Source organism: Cotesia glomerata, linkage group LG3 (assembly GCF_020080835.1).
Source record: "Cotesia glomerata isolate CgM1 linkage group LG3, MPM_Cglom_v2.3, whole genome shotgun sequence".
Taxonomy (NCBI): Eukaryota; Metazoa; Arthropoda; class Insecta; order Hymenoptera; family Braconidae; genus Cotesia; species Cotesia glomerata.
Window position 1 is genome coordinate 6,158,645 of NC_058160.1, and position 27,206 is coordinate 6,185,850.

Below are 27,206 nucleotides of genomic sequence, written 5' to 3' on the forward strand. Positions count from 1 at the left end.
GATTATTAGTTGGTTGACTCGTGGAAATGTGAATCTCGTTTTCATGAAGGACAAAATAAAGTGACAAAAATAATATAATCAAGTAATATAAAATGTATAAATATAGAAACACCCATACACCATACATACTAAAATGAATATGTATAAATAAAAAAGGAAAAGTTAGAGTTGTCAAGTCCAGTCAAAAGAGAGATAAATAAGAGGAAGAGTGTGATAGTCACGCTATCTCATGACTTTTTTCCGGTTAATTGATCGTTGTGGTCCGGTCCGAAGAACATATACATATTCGTGGCAATCAGTTCCTTCGAATGTACAATCAAAAGGATTAAATCGTTAAAAAGGTCGATGGTCAGTGGATGAGCCAATTAGCCGGCTCCGAATGCTCAGGTATCTCCATTGACCAACGAATTGAGGGTTTTTATTGCGAGAAGGTGCTGCCATATTCGATGTGGTCGTTATATGCTTACTCGGCTTCTGTAGATCTAAGAGAAGAGGAGAGAAATAATAAGAAGCTGAAGCTGAAGCTGGCAGTGGTATACAGGAAAGTCACTACTGCATCGACCTAGAGACCAACACTGAAATAAGAAACAAGACTTGGGATAGTCCTATCTTATCCGCTGAAAAGTTTATAGCCCGGTCGAGTCTAATTGGGTGAGAAATCATCGGGCACTCCTTTTCTCCCTCCGTCAGTACGTTACTAATTCACAATCCGCGGGTTATTGCTATCCACCACTGACTACACCGAACACCAAACACCGATAGGAATTTATGCAACACACTAAAAAATACCCGATTTTTAACTTAATTTTAAGATTTTTTTCCAAATAACAACTACTATTTCCGATCAAATTTTTTGAGTAATAAATTACTTACTGTCTCCAATCGAATCATCTTTAACAACCGGATAGACTTTATAAATCAGATAAGCGTTAAAATCTTTAGTTAATTATTTTTAGTGTTTTTGCTCATTAATATTTTTAATTGGTTAACAAAAATTTTTTTGTCCAACGATACGATTTTTACCCGATTAAATAAATCAATAAAAATTTTTTTAAGGACTTAAATTATTTTCTCACCTGTGTTATTTATATGCGAATCTCTGTTCGAGAGTCGAATGTTTAGATTAGACCAACAAGTTCAGCCAAACCGGCGACAAAAAAACATTTAGCATGTTTTATGAGACACTAGTTTGAGTTATTATTCAGGTAATTTTTTTCGTGTTGAAACTTTTTCAGGACTTTGATAAGACTTTCACGGTTTGATTCCAACATATAGACCGGTTTTCGACAAACATTCGACAACATTATACTTGTCATAAATGGACTGGATTAAGTGGTTTATGGGATAATTAAGCTAATGTATCTTATTTAAAAGTTTTGTAATCTAAATAAATTTTTTTATACAAAAAAAATATTATTCCAAAAAAATAATTGTAAATATTTTTAATGATAGAATTTTTTTTTTAATGAAATTTTTTTACTAAAATTCTGTATAAAAAATTATATACTAAGAATTTTCTTAATTTCTGACAATATTTGTAAAATTAAAATTCTAGCCTAATAACACTTATCCTGTAAAATAAAATTTCAGGTGAAATAAAAAAAAAGATACTGCAAAAATAAAAAACATTAACCAATATTTTTATTGCATTTTCGATCGTTATACGATAACCATAATTTATTGTAATTATCAAACAAGTAATTAGATTTAACAATTTAAAAATTCATTGTTTATTATGCCCCGGACTTTTATCACATAAATTTATCACGGCGATCATTTTAACTAAACATTTATTTCAATATTAATACTAATATTAAACCAAAATACACTAATGTAATCTAATAAGAAAATATTTTTAAAAATTTATTGTGACTGAACACGTAACATCATTTGAAATGTTTCCTTTTCCCTTTCCCTTCATAATCAATTTGAACATAATAAATAAATTTAATACAATAATTATAATAATAATAAAAATTGAAAATAAATTTAACTACATATCTTATTCAGTCAAATATTTGAGTAGAAATTATTATTGTACAAATGAATTTAAATAAATTAAAAATATATTTTTTTTTATATATTTAATATAAAAAACAAACACATATTTATATTTATATTTATCTAAATATATACAAGATCACTTAAATAAATTAAAAATATAAAAAAAAAATTATAATAATAAAATGTGGGCATAAGCATTAACGACCATGCTTCGTAAGTTCGAGAGGTTGCTGGTCGATCCACTGATCTTTCCAGACAATTGGTGAGGACGATGTGAATTCTTGATCAGAGTCCTGCACATCGATCTCTTCATCTTCATCTTCGTTCGATGACTTGAGGTCAACCGACTCGGAACCAGTTTCATGGTGCCTAGACCTTGATTCTATTTTGGAGTTTGAGTTACGCGAAGGCAAATCTTCGCCGACGAGCTGACTGATCATCCTGAAGGCGCTGGGTTTCCGGACGGAATGAGGATTGATAATGTCGCCACGGTCTCCGATTATAGGCGAGGATGTTGTCACAACAGCGTGAAATGCACTGTTCCTGCCACCCATCCCAGCGATTGAAGTTGTTGTGTGGGAGGAATCCAATCCGGGTCCAGAGACCGCGTGCGAACCTGGAGATCCTGATGTTGGTGTTTGCGATACCGACGGAGGCTGGGTTGGCGGCGGTGGTGAACGTTTCAGGAGGTTCATTCGCTGATGACGTCGCCATTTTGCCCGTCTGTTAGAAAACCAAACCTAAGAGTCACGAGTTAAGTCGTTAGAAAGCTCGTGACTTACCAATTAGAAAAGACAGTTGAATTCATTTCTGTGAATGAGGATAGTTGTGTCCCTTCTAAGGGAAGTGGATTTGCTTACCTGAACTCGTGCTTCTGATAAAGATGTCTTCGAGGCCAATCTCTCTCGGGTTGACACGCATGGATAATGCGATCTCTCAAATTCCTTCTCCAGTTCCTCGAGCTGCTCCGGGCTGAAGGTTGTTCGGTTCCGCCGGAATTTTGGTTGCTCTGAACCGTCCAAGCTTCCGTCATCGTCATTATCTGTGACAATCATACATACAAAACGATATTTAGTAATGCTACTAAGTATTTATTAATTACTATACTAATAAAAAAAATTAACTTGATTCAAGAGGAAAAACTTGGAATCAAAAACATAATTTTTAAGTATAAAAATTCTTGAATTCCTAGATTTCTAGGATTCAAGATGATTAAACTTTTCAAAATTAAATTCTTGGTTCAAGATTTTTTTCTCTTGAATCAAATTAATTTTATTATCAATGTAGCAATATGTGACTGCCGACCATTATGAATTATAAATAAAAAGAACTTTGGCTTAATAATTTTTCGATATTTTTAAACATAATATACATAATTTCTGATGCGCTGAATTCGAAATTTTATAACAGATAAAATTATGCAAAAACTTTGAACTGAATTGTCAAACCTTTACATTTTTAAATAATTTTTTTGCAAACTCTTAATTGTACAAAACACTTTAAACTTTAAGTTTCAAGGATATTTATAACTAATATAAATATGAAAGATTTGAAGTTCAATATTTTTTCATTGAAATTGTGAGTTTTAAAGTACGACTATACACAAAAAAATACTTATTTTTGTATTTCACCCTTTAGAATGCGAAAGCGATTGAAGTTGTGCTTTAAAATTTTTTTTACATCAAATGAATTTTAATTATTTTTTTAAGCTGGATCGGACATAAAGTCAATGTGTAGATGAAAACTTACATGCTTCATATGTTGTTAATCGATATTTAATATAAAAATATAATAATCAGCCTTACACTATAGAAAAAAAAAACCGGTGTGAGTCTATGCGGTGTACGGTGTTAAAAATTCCGGTGTTAAATTCAACACCGAAATCGGTGTAGCAGTAACACCGTTCGCGGTGTAAACATTTTTTTTCGGTGTTAAATCGGTGTTATAAATTTTCCGGTGTTGATAATATTTTAACTAACACAATTTTTATAATTAAAATTTTTATGTTTAATAATTAAAAATAAATAATCAAAAAAAATTAATATTTAATTTAGAAAGTTTAAAATAATAAAATATTCAGTCGATAAATAATGAAATAATGGTGTAAAATTCTCTCGATGTAAATTTTCGATCCGTGTTACTTTAACACCATTATTAAAGGACAATTTTAGAACATCATATAAATAATCGTAAACTCCAAAATAGTGCATTTTAGTAATTATTTCATAACTTTTAAGTATTTTTTTTAAGATTTTCGGAATACTTCTAAGATAATTTTAGAATCAATGCAATTTATTTGAAGCAATTCAAAGTTGAAATTTTTCCATAAATCTTATATGAAACCTATTTTGAATAATCTTAAAACATTTTCTTAACTATTTGAGATCAAATTTTGAATACTTTTGAGACATTTTTCGGATATTTTTGAGATAATTTTGGAACATTTCTTGGACAGTTATAGAGTGTTTTTACAACAAATTTGAAAAATTTTTAGAACAATTTTACGACAATTTTGAACGTTTTTTAAATGATTTTCATAGAAATAATTTATTTTTGCACAGTTGTATATTTGTCCCGAAATCAATGGATGAAAAATTTTTTGTACAATTTCAGGAAGTTTTTAGGACAATTTAAGAATTTACGAATTACCCATTTACGGTGAAATTCAAAGAATTTTCTTTTATAATGATAATATAATGCTGTTGTGTAAGCTATGGGAGATTATGTGTTACAATATGAGTTTATATACAAATGAAATATCTGAAAAAAAAAAGCAAAGTTATCAAATTATTAATTTATCATGTTGAAAACATCCATTATATTATGAGAAACATCATGGTTACGATAAAAATAATTATTATATTGTTCCCAAACATTTAATATTGTAAATATTATTTAACTTGTTGTATAACATTCATTAAATCGATTTCTGCGTAATTTTATAAATCGAAAATTCTTAAATAAATTTTACTTGTCTCATTTTGATAAATATTGAATATTAATTGTGTTTTATGGATCATTTAATATTCATACTCCGATACGGTGTAAATTTATTCTACTGTTACACCGGTATTACACCGGTTACACCAATATTACACCGGTTTAACACCGGATTTTTAACACCGAAAAAGAGCACCGCTACACCGGTGTTAATACACAGGTGTTTCATAGCGGTGTTAAAATGAGTCCATTTTAACACCGCTTTTTTTACAGTGTATAACATGCACTGTATATAGTCAATGTTAACTAATAACATTTATTTTATAACATCTCACCGAACTTACTAAAGAGAAGAAAACGAAAAACTTTTATTTATATAAATCACTTTTTGTAGATTATTATAAAATTAAAATAAAATATTCTGGCGCAAGGTTAATATTATATTAATATTTTAATAAAAGACCTTTTCATTCACAAAATAATCACAAATCAAAGTGAGCTAGCGATAGTCCGCAAAGAAGGCAGCAACTACACAGAAAAGAAAATTTACTTGAATCAAGTAAATAACTTTGAAGAATTTTATCTTCTTGATTTGAGTAGAAAAATTTTTAAGCTAAGAAGTTTTTTTTGGTTTAAGTGAATTTTACTTGATTCAAGAATTTTTATCTTGATTCAAGTTAGTTTTTTTTTCAGCGTAGCGAATAAAAAGGAGAGCAATAGCACAAGCTATATGTCATGTCCGATTCACCTTAAATAATTTTTTTATGCCATAAAAAAAATTTTATTTTCGAGCCATTGTCAGTAATGACAATTTTTATTATTTTTCTGACTAAATGAAACTCGAGTATTTGAACAAAGACAACGGAATATCTAATAATTTATATTATGAAGGTGATTCAAGTTCATTATTTAACAACGTTGAACTAAAGATATGAATAACAACAGCAGCACTAAAGAGAATTATATTGTATGTTCAGTGTAGTTAAAAAGCAACAGTTAGGTAAACAAAATAAAAATTATATTGAGCTACGTTCAACTTTAGTGAGTGGAAACTCTAACCAAGTAAATATTAGTGAAGATAACACGCATTGTTGTACTATGAATTATCACGTGTCCTAATTTTGGTTAACTCTTCCACAGTTTACATACTGACGATGGAATTCGAGGTTGGTAATGTTTGATCAGATATTATTATTAATATAAGTATTTGTTGCATTATTGAATGCCAATGAATACATTTGTAAATGGTTTATCACAATTTGGTAGCAGTAAATAATCACACCAACTTCCGGTATTACTCACATTTAAATGTAATCTATTGTCAACTAACAGCTGCACAAATGGTAACCCGTTATACAATGCCCAATTCAAGTGAGGTGCATTGTGCCTCGCATGGACACGAATTTAAAATATTTGCCGTTACAAGTTAAAACCTTAATTTAATTCAGAACAATAAACCACTCTAATACATTACAATCAACGATATAGTTTTTATGCTAAAATCGAGGTAATGAATTTATAAATTTCTTTAAAATACGGAAAAAAGCACAATAGATTTTAGCACAAAAGAATTCATTAAGAGTCTTAATTCTTTTGGCGTTGTAATTATAAATATCGTTAATTTTTTTAATACTACAACTGTTTTTTCAAACGGTACTCTTCAGCATTTACAGTCGACGCTCTCTGTATTGGACCTCTCTGTATTTGACCGCTCTCTGTATTTGACCACATTCTTCCTCTGTATTTGACGATTTTACACAGCTCTTATAGATAAGGACGAGTCAAATACAGAGAATGGTCCTGTACGGGCGAGTCAAATACAGAGAGCGTTGACTGTACCGACTAATTATATAAGTGCACACCTCAAACCGGAGCTCTCTTATTGTTCAGCCATTTTGTACTCCAAGTACTCACATTATTTTTCAATATAAATATTAGACAGTAATTAAAAAATCTTAAATTAGTGTACGGATCTTGAATAAATTATTCTAACCTTTTATTTTCACGGTACTTTTTCGTATTAAAGCTTATTGTAATTCGTTTCGTTTTACGAGACTATACTCGCAATCCATTATATTATTCAATATAAAAGATCGATTCCTAAATGACTCAGTACATAAGCAATCTTTACACGCCACAATAAATAATTATCTTTTTAAAGATATACAAGTATAATTACATATAACAGACGTACATGTACGCTGATGATTTGCATAATCATCGTATTCGTGATAAAAAAAAATTCATCATCCATACAAATACGTTTCGTTATAAAACTAGCACTGTTTTGTAATTATATTTTTTTTTTACGGGTACACAATTTTGCGGGTTACTTTGGTAATCTTGGGATTAAAATCTACGAACATATATCGCATGTAATGGAGGCTATGAAAAAATAAATTCGTTTTTCCGAGAAGTTTGTAACTTTTTGATAAAAATATTATTTTAGGATGGTGTATTTGATATCTGCTAATTTTAGCTATACCAAATATTTAGCAACGTTTTTTATTAATTTTTGGTGTAAGTTTTTTTTCGAATTACTGTAATCTCAATATCAATCAGTTGATTTAGGTTTGATAGAACTTTTTAATATGACAAATAATAATATTTACGATGTATGCTTTTTTTTTAATTTCCAAATTTTGTTTTTGGATAAAGAATCCGCGTTTTAACTCACGAAATTTCATTTTCAAGAATAATTCTAGAATCTGTATACTACCACTGTCATTTTTCAGAACTTTCAGCGTATACAATTAATTAGTATAGTCGATAAATCAAAACTATAGACTTTTTTCAGTTTTATTTATATTTTCAGTAACAAGTAAAATTTAGCTACTTAAATTAAGCTGTAGGGATACTATGCCAGTCTACAAAAATTAATTACGTCAAAAATTTCCCGTAAAATTTACTTAACAAAAAATTCTACACAGTAAAAAATTTTGCGTCAATGCGTCAAAAAATTTTGTGTTAAAAATTTTGGTGTTAAATATTTAACACTTTTTTGTGTCAATTTAACACTTTTTTGTGTTAATTTAACACAATAAATGTTAAATTTACATATAAAAGTGTTAAATATTTAGCACAAAAATTTTTAACACAAAATTTTTTGACGCAATGACGCAAAATTTTTTACTGTGTACATTGATAAAAAAATTCAAAAGCTAAATTTTTGAATCAAAACGATCATTTTGAAGAATAAAAAATTATATTGAATGCAGAAAAGTTCTTGAAGGAATTCTTCTTAGATAAAATAAATTTTACATGGCTCAATAACTTAACTGATGGTTGATTCATGACACTTATGTTTTTCTAAATAATCTTCTTTGTTCAAATTTTTTTTTTCATAAGTCAAATTATTTTTATTAACACGCTTTTTTTAGCTTTACCCCACGATTTGTTTACAATGCAAAGAATTTTTCGTCAATCACTAGATTCTTATTTTAAGCTTATTGAAAATCATTCAAAATTATTTTATACTTTGTGGTTTAGTTGGCTATTAAACCGTATTTTTTAATTTTTCAAACCATAATTTCTTTTCAATGTATTTCGGTAATAACTTTTTTCTAGAATAGTGTGCTTATTTTATATAATTTTACAAAACTTGTTACTTTTAATGATTGCATTGAAAAACCAAAATGACTAAATCGATTTTTGCATTTTTAGAAAAATTATAAATAAGCTTATTTTTTCACATTCAATAGAACATGTAATTCGTGATTGTTCAGTATCTTTAAGCAATATATGGCTTAAACAAAAATATAACATCTGCTTTTTTAATGATTGTTATTAAAAAGTATTGTGTAAGCAATATTATGAGTATAGTCGAACTGTTACTTATAGTTACTGATTAATGATAATAGTAGTACTAGTAGTAACGACAATAATAATAAAAATATGCGAACCTTGCATATAACCTCGTGCAATAACATCAGCAGCACGAAGTGCATGTTCTGAATTGGCAGCAGCCGCTGAAGCGGATGTCGCTCCGGGACTTAAAGATGTTGGAAGAAGAAGCGATGAAGCGGCTCCAGTTATTCCAGTAGCTAATTGTGGCATCATCCACGGATGTCCTGGAGCTCCAGGTGCTGGCCAAGTCGCCGGAAGGTGATGAGGAGTTGTGGGATGATGGTGAGCGGAATTGAAATACGGATGAGGTCCAGCAGCGTACAATCCGTATCCAGTGGCTCGTGCAAATTCAGCTGCTGCTCTTTCTGCCGCCCGGTTTCTTAAGATTCTGTTTATGCTACTTACTGACGGGGCTGTTGCGTTGCTGCATACTCCTGCAACAAGTTTCGTTTTGTTCTTAACTACTACCTTTTTTTACCAATTAATTGACAATTATAAATAATTAATAAATTATAATTGTCTACATGATTTTATTCTATAAGTATTCATTGCATCAAGTTTCTTTCAATTAAAATATAAAGCTCTATGATAAAATATAGTGAATTGCATATTATAGATCCCTACACGGAAAAAAGTAAACTGTAATAAATAACAGTCGATTTATAATAAGTAATGATCAACTGCTAAAAATTACCATTTCAAACAGTAAAATCGTGATTTTACTATTCACTTTATAATATTTACCATTTAAACGTTACAATTTACTCTTTACATGGAAGAAAATACTATTTCAAACAGTAATATTCGCTATGTGAATGTCTAAAATGTTAAAGTATAATAATTAAGAATTCAGACTTTGATATTTATCATTTCGTACCTAAAAAATGATCTTATGATATGTAAAAAGTATAAAATAAAGTTAGTAAATTTCTAATACAAGCAACGTCAATATTTACAAAGTAAAACGGTAAATTTTAAACGCAACGCAAAAAATCAAACTGTAATTATTGACTTGTTCAGACTGATAAAATGTATATTTTAAAAGTATAATTTTTACTGTTTCAAACGTTAAATTCTCCCAAAGTGAGACCCCCTTCTCTTTCATCTGAGTTCCCCTTCTCCTCATAATATCGACCATATATTGAAATGGCAATTTTTACTGTTTGAAATTGTAATTTTTAAAGATGAAAGAGTCGTTATTTACTATAGTGACAGCTACTAATCACTTATTTTGGATATTAAATTATAAATTGTGGCTTTTATACTTTCTACATTAAGTTCTGTAATATTTATATTTTGGCTACCCCGATGTCCGCTTTACTGTTTGAAACTATAAAAATTAACCGGAATCCGAGTGAATATTACAGCTTACTTTTTTCCGTGTAGTTGTTACTAATAGAAGCCAATTAGCGTTTATCCGAGAGGATAAGTAGATTAAAATTAATGGCTCAGAATATACTTTATCAACAATTAAATCGAATTTTTTTATTCAAGGAAGTATACTTTTCCAGTTTTTATTTTTGATTTTTAATAAATAAAACACTTTTGCTCTTTACAAAAAGTTTAATAATATTAATCTCAAGTAATATATTAATCATTTATTTACCATTTGAAAGAAATATTTAATTTCGAAGTAGGGTAAAAGACCCCATTAGTGGCGGGGACCCCATTACTGACACTTTCTTTGATTTTGGTATATTTATTCAATTAATGAAATCATTAATTTCAATAATGAATATATTATTTCTAATCTTTAAGACTTTTACATAAAAAAATTTTTAATTTTTATTCCATGTAAAACATTTTTTCATTGAAAGAAAAAGTGCCACTGATAGGGGTTGAAGGTGCCACTAATGGGGTCTTTTACCTTACACACTAAAAAAAACTACTTGGTTCAAGAAAAACATGCTTTTCAAAATTTCATAAGAATCTCTTTCTTTTTTTTTTAAGTTCACTTTTCTATTTTACATGAAGAAACTTATTTTTTTACTGAGAATATAAAAATTTTAAAGGAAAGTGAAATTATTGTCAGTTTTCGAGAATAGCGTTTTCCGATAACGAATTTGATTGCATCTCACGAAAATAATATACTCTTGATCGAAAATGTATTAAATGTAGCTCAAAAATATTTTGCTTGAGTCGTATTTTTTTTTGTTAGTGCACTATTAAAATATTACAGAAAAAAAATAAGATAATAATTAATAAAAACAATTATCATAACATTTAAAATGATTGATCGATATTCAATTGTACATAGCTGCTTATATATAAAATCAGATTAGACTCTAATAGACTGTACTTTTGTTATCTGTATTCTTCTTTTAGGACAATGTATATTATAGTCATTACAATTCAATAAATTAAAAAAAAAAAAAAAAGTGTCTTTTGTGATCAACATTTGAAGAAATGTGAGATAAATTATTTTAAAAAATATCTTTTTTTCAACCTACCTTCAGAAATCAATCGTTCTCTTATTTCCCAGGCAAAGATTGTCGGATTTTCTCGTTTGTACTGTTCAATTTTAGCAACAACTGCCGGAGTAGCAACTTTGGGTTTACTACCGCCAATTAAGCCAGGGGGTCGAAGAGTTCCTGAGTACAAAAAATAAGCTCTGGATTATTTTCTTTACTCATATTGTTTATTAATATTAAAATTTATTAGTTATTCGTTTATTTCAGAACAAAAATTTTATGTTTAAATTTGTAATCTTGATTCTTTTGAACGGAGCTCTTAGGTTAAATGTAACTAATAATCATTGATAACAAGCTTATGAATATTACTAAAAAATACATTGTTGTATTCTACAAAGTATTTCTTGTTTACGTTAAAATTATAATATGAATTAGATATGTTAATATATTACCATTTATATTTCCAATTAAAATATTAATCGATAATCATAAAAAAATAAGATTTCTTTGAAAAAATCCCACCATAGCTTATATCAATTCAATACTTCTGTAATGGTAAATCTAGTTTCAATTATTATCAGATACACTTCATGTCACTGAGAATCGATAACCAAGAAATATGGTCGCATTACAACCTGTGAGCACATTGATCAACTGTTATGAAACAAATAAAGTAATAATAATACTGTCGACAAGAAGTAGATGGTTGTAAGTTGTAAAAGGTAAATAGATTTAAAATCCTTGAATCTTTAAACTTGTTTCAATATATATTTTCGATATGAATCAATCGTCAACATACGTTAATAAAAGCAAATATTTGGACAGCGGATGCCTAGTCACTTTACACCTATACAATTATTTTAGTTTCGTCGCTTAAAAAACTGCATACCGAAAATGTTATTTTGGCCGGATCGAATTTTATCATCGACAGAGAAGAAATCTAAACAAATTCAATTGCCTTGAATTAAGCAGAATTCTTGAGGCATATTTGTAACAAGAAAAATTCTTTTATTTAAGAATTCTTCTACTCAATTCAAGATTATCAAATTATTTTCTTGGTTCAACGATGATTTCCTTAAATAAAAATAATTTCTCTATCAGTGTATTAACAGATTACTACACTGATAGAAGGATTTAGTTCTATTCAATAAGATTTAGTAACAGATACTAAATGATTTAGTAACAAACCTTTCATTACCAAATATTTAGTAATAGGTACTAAATCATTTATTAAAGCCCATTTAGTTCCACCAAATAAATATTTAGTAGTATTTAACAAGTGATTTATTGCAATAAATCATGGTACTCAATAAATCGTTTATTGGTATCAAAGAAATTAATTTTTGAACTAATTTTAGCGTGTAACCTAACTTTTTAACTTAAAATAAATCAAAATAATTAAAATAAATAATTTTAAGTAAAAATATGAGGTATTATAAAGAAAAGAATTTCATTAAATTATATTTTTGTATTTGAGACATTTATAAAATTTAAAATAAAACAAGTTTTTGACATATCAATAACAGACAAATTAAAAAATGTAAACTAAACTCCACTGAAAAAAGACATAAATAGAAGACATTTATTGGGAGTATGTGTGTTTTTAAAGGTTTAATAAATCTCTCAAAATCAAGCTGAATAAAATAATCTAAGTCAGTGAATAAGTTATGTATCACACAAACATTGGAATTAAAGCATAGCCATATACCGACAATACTTGCCAAAGAAATGTTTAGTACCTGTTACTAAATATTATTTGGTGGAACTAAATATTTATTTCCTTGTAATAAATAAATAAGGCTTTGTTCATATGAAGAAATCATTTATTAAACTGTAACAAATAATATTGATGGGTACAAAATATTTGTTTCTCCCAAATAAATGAATAAAAATTTTGTTACTAAATCAGTTTAGTACTCCGTACTAAATCCTTCTATCAGTGTAGTAAAATAGATTAAAAAACAAAAAATTAATGAAGCAAACGAGAGTTAAGTCCATTGAATATGATGTTGATGTTGTTTCAATAAAAATCACCTTGAATGTTGAGATCTAATTAGATATGTCCGGGTTAAAGTACTACGGCATATTAATATTGTCAAGGTTATTTTTGCATACATTTGTGCAGAAACGTTCTCGAGAAGTTAGGTAGGTAGGTAGGTAGGTAGGTAGGCAGATAGATAGGTAGGTATCAGTTGCCAGATGATTGGATGAAACACGCACATCATTGTTGATGTGACGTAGTGTCTGACAAGGACATTTTCGACGTTTCAATAAATTAACTTGGATATAGAGGGACACAAGTAAAATTGAACGGAAGGCATGCATGTATGTAGAGACACGAACAGAAGCAGAATACCCGAAGCTAAGTAATAAGTAAGAATTGGTACTTGTACTCTTATTCGCATCATATCATGGAACCATCACATCATGCATGGGCATGGATATATGTTCGGGGCTATACTGAGCTTATTCTCTTATTTTATATATTGTATGGATATGCTACTCTGAAAAGCTAATGGAAGCCGCGACGCAGACAGGCTTGAGCAATTATCGGTCATTACGTGTTATTATTAATAACAATAATAATAATGGTGAAAAAGAAATAAAGCGTTGGTATATATCGCGTGCGCTCCCACGGGAGAAGTGCGTGCTGAGGTATAAACGATGTTACCTACCTAATAGGTATCTACGCCTCGAGCAAATTCCTTTGCCACAGCACTCATTTTTGTCTCTTGTTTTTTTATATTATAAACCAAGTTTACTTAACTTATATATATATATGTATATATATTTATATATTTATATACCTATGTGTGTTTATACTTTTGTTTTTTGAATGTCAGATAGATTAATGATACTGATAAAAGCACATTGTGAGTTTAATAAATTGCTTATTGACACTTATGTTCGAGCAACTGCATAAATCACCTTTCGTAATTATTTAATGACAGCAAATCTGTCATTTCAATATATTTGCCTTATTATTTTAAGACTAATTTGATTATTGCTTTTTTTAAAGCAATTAACTTTTAAGTTATTCTTATTTGTACCTGGCTGTAATTGATTCTAATTCTGTTGAAAAACACACCACACATCACACATCACTCAATGAAATCTTGCTAAGGATTCGTGTGGTTATACAAAGAGAATTCTATGCCTTAAACTGTAATAGTACCCTGGAGTTTGGAGTAGACCTGAACTATCTGATTAGAGGGCAAGTGTTTCATTCATCTAGTAGGTAGTACAATATGTATGCAGACAAAAAAACTTGAAGGAAAAAATAGTTAACATAACATAACATAGATATGAAATAAGGGAGCGGAACGAAATAAAACTAAACTGTATACATTTTTTTACAATAAAACAAAATTGTTGTATTAGTATAAATTTATATTCATTTTAAAATTCTCTACGCATGTATTTTCTTAAAAATTTATTTATTTATTGATTTTATAAATTAAACAAGTTTTATTAAAAAAAAGTTTATGTAATTAATAATTTTTTAAAGATATTTTTGGATTTTGTAAACAATTGACAAATGTAATTATGATGAGTCAAAGTTATCAGGGATTCCCCACCTGATTTGCATTACAAAGTTGTATGATAATTTTTTGAATCATCATTTCTGGGTGTGCCATCATCATTACCTCTTAAAAATCCATATTTTATTAAATAGAACACTCATAGAAGGATTAATTTAATTTAAGAGAAAACGTTTTGTATTAAAAAATTTACACGGAAAAAAAAATATTGCTACTGGAGCCATCTACTAGAGAGCTACTCATAGAACGCTACGACAGCAAAACGTTTTCCTACAGTAGCAATACTGTATGGCTCTGGTAGGAATACTTTAGTTAGCTAGAATCGCTAACTACAATTTTCAACGGCGCCGTCTAACATAACCACATACACACGAACCAATATCTATTAACTGAATAACAATATTTATAAATAATGATTTCAATACATAATAATATTTATAAATAATAATTTCAAAAATTATATTTATTAATTGATGAATTTTAAATTATTTATTTAATTTTGATTGAATAAAAAAATTAAATTAAAAGACATAAAAAAGGTCAATAAAAAATTTTGATAATTATCATAATAAATTATAATTTAAATAAAAACATGGTTCCATATTATTTATCACTAATAAATATAATTGAAAATTAATTTAGCAGATATTTAATAATTTTTAGAATTTTTTAAATAAATAATTATGGTAAAAAAAATGAAAAAAAAAAATTGACATGTAGAAATTTTAAAAAATCATAAATGTAATTTTTTAAAAATAATTTTTCAGAAAAAATTTATTTGTTAAATAAAATTAAAAAAATTATCAAGTGACTGTTAACTTTAACGTCATTAAATAAAATTATAATCAGAAGTTTGACAATTTTAAAAAAATAATAAATAAATATACGAAAATAACAATTAAAAAAAAATGTCTAAAAATTAGAAAAAAAAACTTTCAGTATAATTTTTTTATTTTAACTGTTTAAATTTGTTTAAAAATAAAAAAAAAAACATAAGCTATTTATGCACTAATTTATTAGTTATGCATTACTATAAAATTAATTTATTACTCGATATAATAAATAAATTTACATCAATCCATAAATAATATTTTATTTGGTATTCATCAGTGAATTCACGATTAACAAATATTTTTGAGGTTATGAAATATGTCAACACACAAGACTGCGCGCGAAATCTGGACTACAACAAGGCGTTTACTGCTCTCAGCAATCTCGTTTGGCTCTCCCAGCAATACGGTTTAGCTATTTTAGCTAACTAACGTATACCTGTCAGAGCGATCTACTAGATGGCTCTAGTAAGAATCTAACAGTTAGTAAAGTGGAGATAGCTATAGTAGCATTACAGTATGGCTCTGAGAGCAATATTTTTTTTTCCGTGTATTTTGAAGAATTTTATTGTCTTGAACCAAGTAAAGTTTAGTGAAACTAGGAAAAATCTTTTAGATTAAGATGTTCTCTGCTTAAATGGCGTTTTTTTTTCTAAGCGTGTAAAGTAGACTAATATCTCAATTAAGAAAATTCTAGTGAACTTGTCATTAACGTAACAATTTACATAGTCATAAAAATATTACAGCTTAAACAATTTCATGAAGTTTCAGAAAAAAAAGCTAAACTTATTCCTAACAATTTCCGTTAAATTTTAAATTTGAAAAGACAAAAAGGTTAGTTTAACATGTTTTTTTTTTTTTTTTAACCCCGCTTTTCAGACTTCCATCTCGATGGGGGCCCAGCCGAGACCGGAGGGGGACTCCAGGCTGATCGGTACATTAAGTTTGGCGGTATTACATACTTTTTCAGCCTGGAGAGTAATGCGGCGATAGGCCGACTTTGGGGAAACTGCACGCATTTGCCTGTGCCCCACCGGTAGCACAGGGCTTGGAGAAACCATCGAAAAACCCAAACCTGTACAAGCCCGGCGTGAGTTACGAGCACCGATGTTCACTGAAAATTAAATTTCAGCTCACACCGGGATTCGAACCCACGCCTCACCAGTCCCAAGCAAGCATGACAAGCGTTGTACCACTTAGCCATGGGACTGGCTTAGTTATACATGTTACTAAATAGACAATATAATAAATCAATATTTGATAAAAATAACTCCGAAAACAACACTGGAAACTTTTACAGATAATAATAACTATTAAAAGTTTTACATAATTTTTTAACTTTAAATTTAATTGTACTTTACATGTTGTTTCCCTATATTATACTATATTGCTGCCGCTAGACTCTCTTTAAAGATATTCAAATTCTTCAAAATGTTTTTGGTCCAAAATTTCGTTTTTCTAGAATCAAGTTAATGTTTTACTAGAGTAATGATCGAAACTGCATTCTTCAAATACCAATGTTGAGCTTTTAGTTACATCATAGTTGAAGTTTCAATAATTTAGCATAAAAATAGCAATTTCATAACTTTCTACAAACAACATAATCTTATAACCCGTTTGTAAAGTATCTGAATAAAAGATATGAATTAAGAATTTTCACTCGGAAAAGATCCATGTTACCTTCATGAAAGTACATTAATTACCAAACGATTATACCAAGTGCATATATAACTGAGTATTAGTAGGCCTTTGTAAATTTACAGTGAAAATATTTTTGAGCACCAGCACCACCTTAATACGTATCATACATTCAATTTGTACTGGCCTCGAAGCCAAATATCTTATTATTAATGTCTCATTCATGATATTTACTAACTTCGTTTTTAAAATTCTGAATAAAGGTATTTAAAATCTGATTCAATTCAATATATGATTACTTTCATTGATATTTTTTATTGACTAGAGACTTATATAAAAATATTTATTTTTATCAAATACTATTATGAATGCTATATACACACTTGAAATCGATAATACTTGCTAATACAGCTTGTTAAAAATTTCTAATTACGCAGTAATGTATGAAAGTAATTGTCTATGCTATAATTATACAAGGGTGATTTTGATAACAAAGTAAGATAACAAAATCATTTTCTAACGCAAGCAAATAAATTGCATGCAATTATCTTTGGTAGAGGAAAAATCGGTAAGTGATTTGCTAAGTAAGTAACCGTATATGCGTTAACTTCGGTATAGGTGAAATGACTGAAATATAATTAAACTTAGCTAACAATTAAGGAGTTGATGAATTATGCATTTGACGTCGCGAACTGAGAAAAAAATTACCGAAACTACCCTAGCAGATCCAAATCGCGCTCACGGTGGAATACCATAATGGAGTGACTTATATGGTAAAATCACCGCGATTTCGCGGTAATTTGACCTATATCGATGTATTTTATCTTAATAAATTGCTGCAGTTACGATATTTTACCGTAAATTGGATCTTCCAGGGTGAATAAATTTTTAATATTTCATCATACACAAATTTTTAAAAATTTTAAAAACGCATCTCTTGTAACGTCAATTTCTAAAAATATAAGACTGTAATAATTTATTAAATGTGAGTTATTCTCGAGTTATTAACAAAAAATTATGAACAATGACTAAAATGAAACGGAAATACAAAAAAATTCCAAGTAATTCTTTAAAACCCAAAAGATGTATGCTTCACATAATTATTAGAATTCTTTTGTATACTAAGTGACAAAAAGTATACACATCAATATGTATAAATTATTCAGAAATATTAGAAATCTTAAAATTTTGTAGATTAACTATTTTAGTCACTGAGGACACTATTAATAACGAAATATTAGAATATACAAATTTACAGCAGAAACTAAAGTTAAATATTTCTGATCATTAATTTAGATTTGAACTATTGGTCAGTTTTTGTGTATAATTTAATTATTTTGATTCGAAAAAAAAAATCTTAAATTAAGACTTTGATTTTTAAGAGTTTGATCATCTTGAATTAAGAGAAAAATTCTTGAATCGAGGAAAATTTACTTGAATTAAAATAATTTCTTAATTCAAGAATTTTTCTTCTTAATTGCTCGAACTCTTCAAAATTATGTTCTCGATTCTAGATTTTTTATCTTGAATCTAATTTATCAGTCTATTTTACTTTAAATGTATCGATAAGAGAGTCAAAAGGTATTGACAAGAATATATCATTTGAAGTTACAGCGGAATTTAATGGCTTATTTTTGGTCGAAGCTCTTGTCATTTATTAATTATTTTTGAACAGTTTTCAATACCCCATAATTATTATCAACTAATTCTCAGCATGTATACGTAATTCTAACATTTTCGTTGTAAAATTATACTACGGACATATTATTACCCAAATTGACATGTAACTCTCTTCGGACTCAATTTGTCTTAAACCACAAAAATAACATTTTTTCAACTTTTAAAGCATCCAATTAGGTCGCCTAAGTACTAAATTTCTGAAGCAATACATTTTATTTAAAATACGCTGTACAAGAGTGACGTGTGAATTTACAGAGGTATTGTTAGTTAAAATTTTCCCCGAAAATGAACAAAAATATTTGCAACGACTAATGACCAACTTACATACTTATTTTAAAGATAAGTAAAAGAATGTAAATAGTATGTATTTTTTGTTATTTAGTCAAAGTATTCAATATAATTATATGTCCGGCAACTTTACAAAAGTTAAAAAGTTTCATTTTATCGTTGATAATTCATTCAAACGTTATATAAATTAATTCGTGCCAATAAAAGTAAGGTAATTTTAATATTATGCCTAAAGTGGAACCAAATTGTGTTTCTTGATAAGCATCTGTATTATTTTATAAAGTAATTTTTTAAATTCTTAAGACAACAATAACACCAGAATTTCGATATCAAATCAATAAATTTACCAGAAGAAAATAATTTTCTTAAGTGTTAATCAAAATTATTATATTATATCCAAATCATTTTAATTAATTCCTTAAAACTGTTCTCCATACGAAATATCTATTTTTTTTTTTAAATGTTTTTTAAAAAAGAAAATCTTTAAGTAAGACTTTCGAAAAAGTAAGAATTTTTGATTTAAAGTTCAAAATCATCTTCAATGTAAAAATTACTAGAGTACATATTTTTCATTTCTATTTCTTGCCAGTGACTTTTACATTTATATTCAAATGACAAGCATTAATTTTCTTTCGTATTACAGTCGACGCTCTTTGTATTGGACCTCTCTGTATTTGACCACATTCTTCCTCTGTATTTGACGATTTTACAAAGCTCTTATGGACAAGGACGAATCAAATACAGAGAATGGTCCTGTACGGGCGAGTCAAATACAGAGAGCGTTGACTGTAAAAGAGATAACTTACCAAGAAGTTTTGTAACAACAGCTCCTTGTTGATTCAACGACAACACATGGTTTGCCAGATCGTTGTAATGTCTAAGAGCACCCAGCCCGTGCGACAATTCAAGAAGTCGTTGACGTGTTGCTCCACTGATTGTACTGCTGTTACCAGGGAATGCCCCAGTGGCGCAATTGGGAAGGCTCACACCTTTAAATAATTGTTCAATAAACCATTAAAGCATTGTTTCTTTTACATACTTAACAATAAAACAAATGATAAAAATGTTGAAAATAATTAAAGATCATTGATGCATTGATGTATTGGAATTGACGCAGTTTTAAAAAATCAGTAGCATTGTTGGTAAATATTAGCGAGTTACATGAATGGATGCTCATTAAAACTACTTGAGGCGTATTTTAGTCGAGTCTTCGAAACAAAATCAACGGATGTCTTGAAATGATTGTCACTCTTCCTGTCCTGTTGTCATTGTATGTGGTAGACGCATAAGTAACACATTATTTGTTCAAGAATTCATGTATGCTAACGAATTTAAGAGAATGTATTCTTACAGTTTCTCGGTATGCGTTGAGTAAAATTACGAGTGGCATTGAGCGATTTTGTCGCCACGCCTTGTATACCCATTCAATAGAGTATCGCCTTAGCCATACATTTTTTAAATTAAAATAGTCACGTCGCGACTCCGTTTTCTATCTCGCCGGTTCTCGTTTTTTGTTATTGTTATTTAATAATAACAAGAACCAAAATAGAATAATAATTCATCGATCATTATGGTATTGTTTATTATATATTCTTCTTCTTCGTCTTCTTTGTCTTTTACTTCTTATTCTCCTTCCTCTTCTTCTTTTTCTTCAATTATTACGTATGCCACATCTGTATGAACTACTACTTTTTACTTTGTTTTTAAATAATTGGCTAATTGTTCTCAACTTAAATAAATAAACGACCTAAAAAATTAATCGAACAACTATAGCAAATAAGATTTATTTTTATGTTTATAAAAGTTGTAACATTTTTTTTCGCGTTAAATATTAAGATTCATACGTAATCAATTATCTAATCTGATCCACATTTTTTAGAATTATTTATTAATGTTCCAATGTTTTGATAGTTGTCCAAACTGTCTGCATTGTAGTTTTTTTACTCGTTAAAAACTCTGGTAGTATACATACAAAATAATATCTATAGCTACGTTTCAAATATTGATATTAACGATATAGAACACTAAGGACGTGAATAAAAATATTGGTAGCTTTATGAAAATTGAAGAAAATTCATCAATGTTATCATTAAATATTTTTCAGAATTTTTTGAAGCAAAATATTTTGTTTTCTTAATAGAGACTTAATTTTTTTGGCATGAATCGAAGTCGATAAAATTTTTAACGACGAAACTACCATGTAAATATCATAAAAAAATAATCCCTAAATTATACTGATTAAAATAATACTCCCAACTCATTCAATTAGTCTTTAACAATAAGAGAGATTTCCTACTCATGCGATTTGTGTTATAGTCTTATTCTAGGACGTATGTTCCGTTTTTCTCTTATGATTATTTATTATTCTAAAATTATAATAAAAAATAAGTATAAAACCGCCTCGAACGAGAGGAAATCTATCCATTTTTCTCAAAAGCTCGTTTTTTAGTTTATGAATTATAAGCTCGAAAATATAAAAAGTACCGCCGGTTCTTTAACCTTGTTTTAGTTACAACAATACGATAGTTGTACTAGTTTTCGACTTATCAGAAGATGCTTTCTTTAGTAATTTTTTCAGCGACTAATCAATTTTTTTTTTATTATCAACTTTGGGCTAATCTACTCTATAAATAAGTAATTGTTGCAAATAATTATTTAACTGCGTTTTAAAGATTTTATTTTGATTTTCCATTTTATTCTTGTTAGAGAAATTCAGACACTTAAATTCCATGAAAACATCCAATAGGTTGTTTCGCACTGAAGAAAGTTTTACTTCACTGAAGTTATTCAAGTGTTTAAAATTCAACTTGACGGGTCAAAAACCGGTAGCTTTACCCTACTTCAGTTACTTGATAATGCACATTGAATTATCTTAAAAATAATGTCTTCAGCGTGCATAATGGAATGACATAATATCAATTTTTTCTTGACTATAGTTGAATGGTTAGGTTTTATCATTTATAATGTTTTGCTAATTCAATATTATAACGGTGAAATCTAAATGAATAAAAACGCAATATCATGATGAAATTAATCTGTTACCAAAAGAAAGTCATAGAAAGAATTGATTATTTACAGAAGACCAAAAATAGCCTTGACTGGTTCAAATTCTCTATATTTCTTCTTTATGCTAAGCTATCCCACACTGAAAAAATATATATGCGCATATATGCTGACAAAAATACATATACGTCGCACATATAAAATATATACGCCACATACTTTTTTTTGTCCCCGTATATGCGGCATATATTTTTTTTCAGTACGGGTATGAACTATGAAAAATTCTTGAATCAAGTAAAATGTACTTGAACCAAGAAAAATTTCTTATTTCAAGAATTTATCAGATGATGCGTCAATAAACAATTATACAGCTGTATTACTGATGAAATTGATAATTTTTTACTATTTAGTTGTGAATTTTCATTTTTTACGTCAGAAAAGCGTCTTTACTTTTAATTATTGTGGTAATGTTTAAATAAATATAATTTTTATCGAAACAAAATCCAATATAATTAATAACTACTCAGTGTAGAGATTCATCTAATGAACGTATGTAATTAAAGAATACAATTTACTAGATAACCCCTAGTGTCTATCGCTGATAATTTAATCATAAAACATTGAAAATATCGAACAATAAATAGTTTCTTTCAATTGAAAAATTGTTCATTAAACAAAAATGATCCTAATATGATCATGAAAAATATATTTTTGTGAAAGAAAAGTAAACAACAGTGGTAGAAATGTAACTACATACAATTTCTAATATTTGTAAATAAAAATTTTTATAAATAAAAATATCTATCGAATTTTATAATTAAAATCTCATACAAGTGTTGTATAAATTTATAAGTTAATAACCAACAAAAATTTCAATATATTTTTGAACCAAGTAAAATAATAACCTGATAGAAAAAATGTATTCTCAAAAAAAGTCAGCGTTATCTTAAATCAATTTCATCGGCTTCAAACCAAAAGAAAAAAATACTTGGGTCAAATATATATGTACCTCGTTTGAAAATAATAAAAAACTTAATCGAAAAATAAAATTCTTGAATGGAAATTTTTTGGATCTCTATCCAACATTTAAAATTTTCTTTAATTAAGAGATGTGATGAAAAATATTTTCTGAACTAAGTTATTTATTTTTCTGTAAATGATTAATTTAGTCAAATTGGTTACTGTTAAATGATCATCGAGAGACTATGTAAAATAATTTAAAGATCTACTATAAAAACCAGTTAAAGGTGTTAGAAGATACCCATCAGCTAATATTCGCTCAGGTCAGTTTTATTTTGAGCTAAAAATATTTTATCGAAGATGCTTCCGTGAAAGCGTTTGGTCTTGGTACCTCGTGAGACGTATGTATAAGAATCGGGAATCGAGGTCCCAAGAACATTCACTTTCACAGGAACAACTATATACACGATAAAAATGTTAATTTTCTGCTTATGTGTACAGGTATATGATGTATCTTATTAAATTTTGAATAGATTCAAATTACACGATTAACTAAAATGTTTATTGTAGACTAAAAAAAAGTAAACATTCTCTCGCTAAAACGATCAGGAATCGAGTTACTTTTTTCGAAATTTAAATTGTGATGTTCAACATGAATCAGTTACAAAGTATTATTGAGGACAGAACGGCTGCATCCTGCCCATCCAAAACTGTTGTTTTTATTACTCCATTATTAGCGTGATTTTTATGCTCCTGAAGATAAATAAATCTTTGAGAAAATTTAACATCGCTTCAAACGCAAGCACAGCAAATGAAAGAACATAAAATCTTATACATTTGATAGTGTTCAGTACACAGGATTGAATTATAATAAAAACAATTTTATAGCTGCATAAATTATCAAACAGTGAAATTTCAAATTATGTTTGAACAAATTTTTTTTTATAAGAAAAAATCATACAAAGAAAAAAATTTATGCATAGAAATATTATAAATTTTTATGCTTCAATAATTTTTTAGTATAATAGGATATCAGAATAATTAATACATTGTAACAATTAATATCTATAGTATTGAGCATTATTAAATGTTAATTCGCAAAACATTTTTATTAGAATCATAAAACACTATTAATCGCAAGTGTCAATAAATATCCATTTGATTGAATTTAATAAATAATGCGTTTATGTACGTATAAATAAACCATTAACATTTTGTATGCGGTAATTAAAATTACGTTGTTACTGTCACGTTAAATTTGTAATATATTATAAATATATATTGGTGTTTTATGTCTTTATCCCTTAAAAACATGTATATACATACATATTTATTTATATACCTGCCTTCTCCGGCAATGTATTCATGCGAATATTTTCTTGATTAAGATAATCTTATCGGCGATCATGAAACTCCTTTTACAAATTAATTTATCTTTTAATATATTCAATGCACTTTATTTGATTATCTTCTTCTTTCCCAAAATAAGAAATTAATATCATTATCATATATATTTTACAGATTAAGCCATAATTACACAATTAATATAACCGTTTTTATTCATAAATGATTATCTTCGATCATTTTTCATTTAATGTGTTTCGTTTTCTTGAATTATAAAAAACTAAGACAATTTTATTAATTGATAAATTTACTAGAATACTTTTTATCATAACTTTTTTTGGATAAATATCATTCTCGGTGAAGTTTTGTTCAATTTTTTGTACTTAATTTTTGAACTTTACATGAAGCAAGTATTTATTTTATCCAAAAATATCTCTGAACTAAATCTTTTTTGCTTTTTAAATTTTAGACTGGTCAAAATAACTTGATTTAAGAGAAAAAATCTTGAAACAAAAAAAATATTGTGAAGAATTTGATTTTATCTTGAATCGAGGATTCAAAATTTTTGTCGTTAAATCAAGATTACTTTTCTATTTGTTCACGCATGCGTTATATTTTAAAACACTTCAATTTGAATAGGTTCAAAGATGCATATGTTATTAAATTGAATAAATTCAGTTTTCGCTCAAAACAAGCTCACATATGGAAATTTTCCCATCAACTTTTATAAATCGGTCTTTATAATTTATTTATACATCTTAGATAAATTCCCGATTTTGATAAAAAATTTTCTTCATATTTATAGTTTTAATAAACGACAAATCTGCTTTATTATGAATATAAATTTCTTTCATCAAGACTAAAATTTTCTTAGTAAATGATAACATCAAAGCTTCAACGTCTGATCTAACATTTTTAAAAAAATTTTTTGACAGTGAATGTTTCTGAGTTGAAAAAATTAACTTAAATAAACTTAACTGCTATACTAAAACAATTGATTAAAGCTCATCTAAGTTTATTTTTTCGACTCTGGTTATATAACACACACAAAACAAATTTCTTGCGCCAAGAAAATTTTAAAGAAAACGAAAGTTATTTTGGAGCAAGAAAAAATTTTCTTGGCTCAAGAAACTTTGACTTCATTGAAGAAATTTTCAACCTTCCTTAATATTTTTTTTAACCCAAGAAAATTTACACTATAGTCAAGAATTTTTTTTCAGTGGACGAAATATATATTAGAAATATCATTTTGTCTAACTTTTCATTTTGCTTTATAAAACACATAATATTAAAATCAAATTTTTCTAAAAACAACAGTATAAAATATTAAAAAAAAAATCAAATTCCACTTCGAATTCCAGTCAATTACTTAGCAACATTATAAAGACCAAAAAATATTACGTTACGCATTCTCTGCTTCTCAACCTTCCAGGTGTCCTCTTAAATATATTAAAGTATCCATCCAATTACTTTGTTTACATGACTCTCAAAAATAAATCACGCTCAAGTTAAAGCATTACAATTCTAATTACAAAATTAAGTCGTCTAAAAAATATTCTAACAAACAAAAAAAAATGAAATTTATATATAATCAACAATATTAAACATCTAATATAAAAATAAAAGAAAATAAATATTATTTACTCTCAACAATCGGCGCAGTTGAGACTGTTGAAACCCCTGAATGGTGATGACTGGCATGATGATGATGACTCTGATGAATTTGAAACAATCGTGACCGGGATTGATCTAAAGTCGGTGACGGCGGCTCCCAGGGCCTTGTAACAGTCGTACCGACATCAGCCGGTGTTGTTTCATTAATCTGGCAGCAATATTTACTATTGCCATTGCTAATATTATTTTCCGTCACAGTATCTTCATTATTATTGTTATTATTACTCCGAATACTATTGTTATTATTATTATTATTATTATTATTATTATTATTATTATTATTATTATTATTAAAACTTCCGCTATCATCGTTTGTTCGCGTTACCGCGGTAGTTACTGGACTCCCACTGCCACTTCCACTACCACTGTGAGCACCACCAGCACTACTTATATTATCAACAATAATTATTTCATTAACAGAAGCTGTTACCGGTTTGGTAGTACCCGGCGGTGTTGAAACATTACCGCCTATCATCATCACCGATTTAAGCCACTCTTTTTAAAATAAATTCGCTCCAAATTTCAATCAAAAATTATCATAAAATAATTTTTTATTTACCACAATTATAAACCTACTGAATAAGTTTTTTGCAATAAAAAAAATCGCAGTAATAAATTTCTGTTAAACAGCACATTTGGCGCGCTTCCATAGTCACTGTCACGCCCGCACAAAAAATAAATATTTACTCATAGCATAAATGTTGAAATTCTACCGATAAAAGCAACGAAAAAATCTAAAAATTTAACAAAAATAATTTAAATAAATGAATGGATTATATTACACCTTGGTAATTAAACAACAGTAGAGTTGGTGAGTCTTAGTCTGTCTTTAGATTATTCCCCTCTTAGGAAAGTATAGCTGTTTGTTATATTAAGAGACACGTTAAGGCAGTCGGGTCGATATCTTAGACTGTATACTGTGGCTGCTCGCACTCTGCCGGATTCAAGCAGATTGGCTTCCGTTCAGCGGCTCGAAGCTTGCCCAGACTACCTTCTACCTTCTACCTTATCCCCACCTACGGTTGAGGTGAGATCAAGATTTAAGG

At 28.1% G+C, this 27,206-nt stretch overlaps 1 protein-coding gene across 2 annotated transcripts; it reads right to left on the reverse strand.

Moving 5' to 3' along the window:
* Window positions 1–1,619: 1,619 nt before the first annotated feature.
* Window positions 1,620–27,206, reverse strand: LOC123260884 (paired box protein Pax-6-like). 2 transcript variants are annotated; one of them, XM_044722248.1, is made up of 6 exons: window positions 26,131–27,203; window positions 19,986–20,168; window positions 11,241–11,381; window positions 8,847–9,224; window positions 2,865–3,046; window positions 1,620–2,744 (listed from the first exon to the last, which is right to left on the reverse strand). In XM_044722248.1, the coding sequence occupies exons 1-6, from the start codon at window positions 26,636–26,638 to the stop codon at window positions 2,202–2,204; spliced, it is 1,935 nt and encodes a 644-aa protein (XP_044578183.1). In that variant the 5' UTR covers window positions 26,639–27,203; the 3' UTR covers window positions 1,620–2,201. The 2 variants fall into 2 exon arrangements, with proteins under 2 accessions (XP_044578183.1, XP_044578184.1); XM_044722249.1 differs by having other exon boundaries at window positions 2,272–2,727; window positions 26,131–27,206.

Coding starts and splice junctions, on each gene's coding strand:
- LOC123260884 (XM_044722248.1), bottom strand. CDS start 26,638: ATGATGATAGGCGGTAATGTTTCAACACCGCCGGGTACTACCAAACCG. Junction 20,169..26,130: donor AACTGCGCCGATTGTTGAGA/GTAAATAATATT, acceptor AATTATTTAAAG/GTGTGAGCCTTCCCAATTGC. Junction 2,745..2,864: donor TATCAGAAGCACGAGTTCAG/GTAAGCAAATCC, acceptor CGTGACTCTTAG/GTTTGGTTTTCTAACAGACG.